The sequence below is a fragment of the Ylistrum balloti genome, unplaced genomic scaffold, assembly GCF_031769215.1.
Source record: "Ylistrum balloti isolate Yb309-2 unplaced genomic scaffold, AGI_CSIRO_Ybal_v1 Utg369668, whole genome shotgun sequence".
Taxonomy (NCBI): domain Eukaryota; kingdom Metazoa; phylum Mollusca; class Bivalvia; order Pectinida; family Pectinidae; genus Ylistrum; species Ylistrum balloti.
Genome location: NW_026781915.1, coordinates 1,483,755 through 1,489,945, shown reverse-complemented (window position 1 = coordinate 1,489,945; position 6,191 = coordinate 1,483,755). Strand labels below are relative to the sequence as shown.

The 6,191-nt window shown below is 34.6% G+C and overlaps 1 protein-coding gene across 1 annotated transcript; it reads left to right on the top strand.

Moving 5' to 3' along the window:
* Nucleotides 1–302: 302 nt before the first annotated feature.
* On the top strand, nt 303–4,253 carry LOC132561286 (recQ-mediated genome instability protein 2-like). The gene is made up of 4 exons (XM_060226017.1): nt 303–342; nt 1,573–1,750; nt 2,377–2,479; nt 2,852–4,253. The coding sequence occupies exons 2-4, from the start codon at nt 1,574–1,576 to the stop codon at nt 2,998–3,000; spliced, it is 429 nt and encodes a 142-aa protein (XP_060082000.1). The 5' UTR covers nt 303–342; nt 1,573; the 3' UTR covers nt 3,001–4,253.
* Nucleotides 4,254–6,191: the final 1,938 nt, after the last annotated feature.

Here is a 6,191-nt window from a genome sequence, read left to right as displayed (position 1 = left end):
TTATCTTTTTATTACTCATTAACAAAGGGGCGTGTATATTCAGAAACGTCGCGGTGCACGTTATAAAGTTATTTCTATTCCTTGAGAGTTCCTGGATGAATAATTATCAGATTCCGTAAATGTATCCGTTACATATCAACAATGAATGAAAAAAACGCGGGAAAATCATTATGCCTTGATCCAGAATAATGACCTCCCAAGATCCCTCGAGGGTGACTTGGTTATCGACTACATTTTCCTGGTTGTCATTTCAAAACATGACAATCAGGAGTATGCAGTCGATAGTTTCAGACCATATGAATTTTACTCGGCATCGTTGTCTTCGCCACAAGTCAGAAGCAGGTAACTGGGTAATAACAAAACTAACACTTTTTGTGAAAATAACGTTAATGACACATTGTCCATCCAATGTAAACATGTCATTAGTATTTCATTACGTGTTGTGCCATTTTCGAACGCATGGCGTTAACTTCCTAACAAACTGACGAAAGTGCGATGTGTCAAACGATGTAGATGTTTACATTTATAACTCAATGTTTAACATTATCTAAACCCACTTGTCAGAAAGTACAAAAAATATATTCAGTACACGTGTTGATAAAAAGAAGAGAAGGATTTTCACTCGACAGTCAAACGCAATCGTACAAGCATTTTGGGAGAGCTTGCAGTACAAGGGAGACAATCCTATTTCAAAACTACTACAATGAAGTAGGACAAATCATAAAACTTTATCTACTCTTTTTTATGACTTCGAAACATTCTTAAATATTGTTACTATGTTCCTCCAATTAGCTTGAACCAGAATGAGCAACTTCACTTATAAGATTGTTCTGCTGTATCATTTAATTTTCTGAAGAAATCTACAGGTTCAATAGCTTTTATACTCAAAACTGATAAGCATTAAAAATACTATCTTATGAAAGTGATATTGATCAGAATCCTTTTTGCTCTTGAGTGGTTAAATCATGGACTTTTATGTAACTGTGGTTGTTGAAAATATTAACACTTATAATTAAGTTGATAGGCTTACAGTTATACCTCCTTTCTAACACACACAATCTGTAAAATTTTGTAAAAAAAAAATTATCTCAATGACATGTCCATGATACTAACAAACCCCTACCCTCCTACCACAGATTTAGATATATCTAAGTCAATGACCTTACTTATGCTTCGAATTCTCTGTTACAATGAATAACATAAATTTCAAAGATTGTTTGTACCTTTCTCACAGATAGATGACGGTATTATATATTTCTTCTGTCATGAGATCTAGAGCTCAGCTGAAGAAATTTGTACTATAACCTAGAGGGGATTATAAGGATTGGAACCAAAACGGTTCGTCTGTAATGTATGTTTTATGAGTGCCACCTTGGATTATACATGATGGGGAATGTACTGGAAGTGTTATTTTGTTGTGTATTATAATAGACCAATTTCAACAAGGCACCTTAGCCTTTGCAGGACTTAATGTTTCATGACGTTAATTCTGATGGAAAATTGAATTAACTCCATTTTGTCATGTTACACTGCACATTGACTTCCTCTGTATTTCAAGCATAATTCTTGCAGAATGTCAAAACTCCTAGATTTACCATCAAGGAAGGTGTTTGTCAGTGATCTGAGGACATGCCAAAGAATTCAATCTGAAGATTCAGATCAGACAAAGAAGACGAAAACATGGCAGATGAACTGCCATGGGCGACAATTACAGCTCTCAGTAGTCTGGATACAGGGAACAGTTACTGAGGTAAGGGTTGGCTGCTGTAGTACTTAATATTATATTACATTAGTTGTTACTACACCAATATCATGAGTCAAGAATTTAGATAACTGTACACTGTATTAAATCAATGTTGATTTTTGTTCTGGGATTGACTCCATTATATATTTCAATGTTAAATCATTGATGGAATCATTCCTAATCACTCCTCTGGTTGATATTTCTGTCTCAGTGGATACTCCAAGGTTTGTACAAGTACCAAATCAATATTCTGCAGTCCAGTCTGGTACCTGGATTTTCTCTGTCTGATTGAGCTGGTCCAACAGTTTTCACCATTTCAACTACATACACAAAAGTGACATATGATTTCTCTGCTGTTTGTTGTTACAGACTAAATGATTACACACTAGGTTGACATAACAGACTAAATGATTACACACTAGGTTGATAAAACAGACTAAATGATTACACACTAGGTTGATAAAACAGACTAAATGATTACACACTATGTTGTTATTACTGACTAAATGATTACTCCCCAGGTTGATACTACATACTGATTTAATGATTACTCCTTGGGGGTATGTTTCTGACTAAAAAAGTACTGTTCTGGTTGAAATTAATTATAACTGAGTTCCTGTGTTATTTTACAGGTTGATGACAGAAGTGATGTTGTCCTGGTAGATGATAGCACTGGAACAGCAAAGATCCTAGGTTGCAGCAAAATTCCATTCCTTTGGGAAAAGATAAAGATTGGTTAGTTTAAATGTAAAATTAAGAAGGTCCTGCCATTTTATCTTCAATCTTAGATAACAATAGTTGATCAATATTTAATCATACACTGTCAGTTTATTAATCTAAGATCAATTGATATTCATGTAGTCTACAGCAAACGTTAACGATGATTCAGCTGGTGATAGAGCACTTTTGTTCAGTCTAGTCAATAAATATATCATGTCAATTTGGCTGAATCATCAAATTGAATTGTTGAATAATTTTTTTTTAAATCATTAATTGTTGATTTTGATTAAAAGAATGATTTTTTTTATCATAATTGTAAATGTTGTAAAAAAATAACCCACTAATATTGATTCCCAATTATTCGTTTGATATTTCTGTCCTATGCAGGTCAATATGTGATGGTGATTGGTCAACTGGCCAATGCAGAGTCAATTCCTCAGCTGCGTGCTATTAAGGTCCAGAACCTCAGCCATATGTTGGAGACGGAAGAAAGTTGGTCTTTGGAGGTAGCAGACCAAATGATGTTGGTCACCTGAGATCAAAATTATCATTACCATGATGAGGTCACGAGAAGCTGTGATGATTGGCAAGAACCGTATCAGAATCACTTCAATACAGCTGACAATGTACAGAAGTTTGGGCAGCACTGACTCTGTGAATTGCAGTCTCAAGATTACTGATGGTAGAGTTCTATCAGAAGCTTCAGATCAATGATCAAACAAGAACTGTCCAATGATCAAACAAGAACTGTCCAATGATCAAACAAGAACTGTCCAATGATCAAACAAGAACCGTCCAATGATCACTTGGGTTTTGAGAGACTTATGAAAATGTTAGTCATTACCATGACCTGACTGTTCAAAACCACAAGTCAGGAATTCGTAATGTAGAGGAAAACAACCAACACTCTGTCTGGTAACAATAAAATGACACTATTTTCTTGTCCATATCAAATCTGTTAATACAAGATGTACTGTTCCTACTTAATGTTTTAATGCTATGAAATCTAGTGCAAATTGTATTGTAACTGTGGTAACAAAGCTCTTCACAACAGGATTTTATCTGTATTATAGACACCACTTGGGTATAGGGAGGGAACAATAGTAAAAAACCACTTATTCTGTGTGCCAGTGATAACCTTGTGTACAAGGTGTGAACCAATGGACAGTTTCAATTCATATTCACATCATAACATCACCATATAAGATCTATTGCTTGTAGATTTTGGTGGTCATCGATGAAGGCTAAAAGTCAAATGACAGGGGTGTTGACCACTTTTGAAAGAAAACTTTCTGTACAAGATATCTCCTGAACCCCTTATTAGCTGAGCAGTAGATTTAGATAAGAAGAAAATGATCAGGAAGTGAAGGTATATTGTTATGAGCCCTTGCTTACTTTGTTTTAACTCATTCTTATCTGATGGCTCAATATCAACAGGTTTTGGTCCTGACTTTATTATCCACATTCTATCATATAAAGTATACTAATGTACCTTGAGAAGGCAGGATCTCTTGTCTTATGTGTAGTAAAAATAGGGAGTTATGGCCCCTTCATTTTTAATACCAAAGATTGGTAGTGAAATTTTGAATGTAAATTAAATCCAGGAAATGTCCAAATGGGAGTGGTTAAGCTGTTAAGCTATATGGTATTATAAAACTATCAGGCATACTTACTGGTAGTAAGAAACCTGATACGATTACCATGAAGTAATCAAGAGAGTCATTTCCTATTTGACCAAAAGTCAAGTTTCGTCCATTAGCTCATTTGTAATCATTCACACCTGGTAAACATCTCCAAAAGTAATTGTAGATCTGTACCTGTTTTAATGTAATTTATAACAAATAAAAACTTTACATTAAACTTAAAGTCATTTCTTTTTATTCTGGTGCTTGGTACCCTATTCTCTGTAGGTAGTAGCCTAAATTATCCATGGTCCAATCTAGACTTCAAACAACCATAATCTTCTAAGACTGGTTTTAGTACTGGTTTTAGTTCTGATACAAAACTCTGTTTTTACGACCATGGTTACAGACTTAATTTTCTTACAGTTTTGTAGCTGACGATACATATTTTTGTATGTTTTAGTATAACTACCAGAAATGTTGTAAACATCCTATTTGATATTACATGTGTTTAATTCCTCAGTAATTCATATTTCTTTGAACAAGTAGTTGAAATTCCTCTTTGTTGATCTTATTCAAACAGACTTGTCTTAGCTGATAAATGATCCAATACAATCATAAATCAAGCATGTAAAATAATAATCATATGCTTTTGAAATGGCAAGAATGATACTAGGGTATGTACACTAGCTATCATTTCATATATAAAAGTCTGATTCTGGTGGTGTGAATATAGGTACAATTCCTTTGTGGAGAAGTATCATTAGCGAATATTGAGTCTTATTCTGTATATCATTATGTATCAAGAATGTGTTTGGCAGCAAACTAAATCCGAATAGAGAATGTGTTGCAAAGAGGGTAGAAATTGACAAGCGGTGAAATTCATATTTTTCAATGTTAATCAATTACCTGAAACAAAATACTTGTACTTGTTCAAACTACTGAACCGTAAATGACGGCAGCACTCTCTACGTCATTGTCCATTTATTCCGTGTACTTTTCACTTAGTATGGTTCACTCCGATGATCTGAATCTATGGTCATAGAAAACCACCCAAACGATGGCAATCTGTCAGCCTTACCAGGCAATGTTTTGTACAGGGTACTTGTCTAACTGCGATGTAAAGCAATTGACATTGTATAACGTCATTCGATCGTAAATTATATTTGAACAAATAATCAAATTCTCACTTATCTGTATTGATCAACATAACACCCGATAAGGTTTTGTACTGATGACTCACCGTATGTCACACTCCACTGCTTTTTGAAAAAGCACTCCATTTCAACCATAAATTTATTTATTCGTTTATTTATTTATTTATGTTCACTTTTACGGCATTTCAGCCTTTCAGCGGTCAAGGAAAAATGAGGAAATGAGAACGGAAATAGTATGAAGTGATGGCAGAAAGTGTGATAAAGAGATGAGGTAGCGCACTTGAAAGGCAGTGTATACTAATATATATATATATATATATGACCTTTTAAAGATTGGCCTAGTTTTAGCTCTGACTAAAGGCATGTCGCAGAAGAGGAGTCTGAATCGTCGTTTACAAAGAGGGAGAGGATAGGAATATGCACATATCTAAGTACCGTCGAAAGTACTCAATATTTCATACACGCGTTCATGAGATGGTTTAATCCTCCAAACGGTTTTTTTTTTATAATACGGCAATGATAATTTATCTTATATCTTTTGGTAACTTTCTTGACCGCTGGAATTCAGAGAAGAAAGTTATAGACTTCTGAGCTGTTGATCAATTAATTACTAATGGTGTTTAACAACTAGACATGTATAACAGTTAACCAACTTGACTTTTGCCTCCATTGCTATTTGTTTCTCTCGACATCCGTCTTCAAATGACTATTCTAAGTCCGTGGTAAAACGATCTGGTCTGTTGTTAACTATTGAAGGCAAGTAAACGAGAATTCCTTCATAGCTAGGGACTTCTTTTATGCTCGCTAATTTGCATCACAAAAACGACCCACAATCAGTATCTCTTTCCTCCCATATCTCCTTACTTGACGATTTTGCGTTCGTACGTTACAGTTGAGCATTCATACTACTGAGAATAATTACATGTTCCGTAATTGGAAACTACTGTT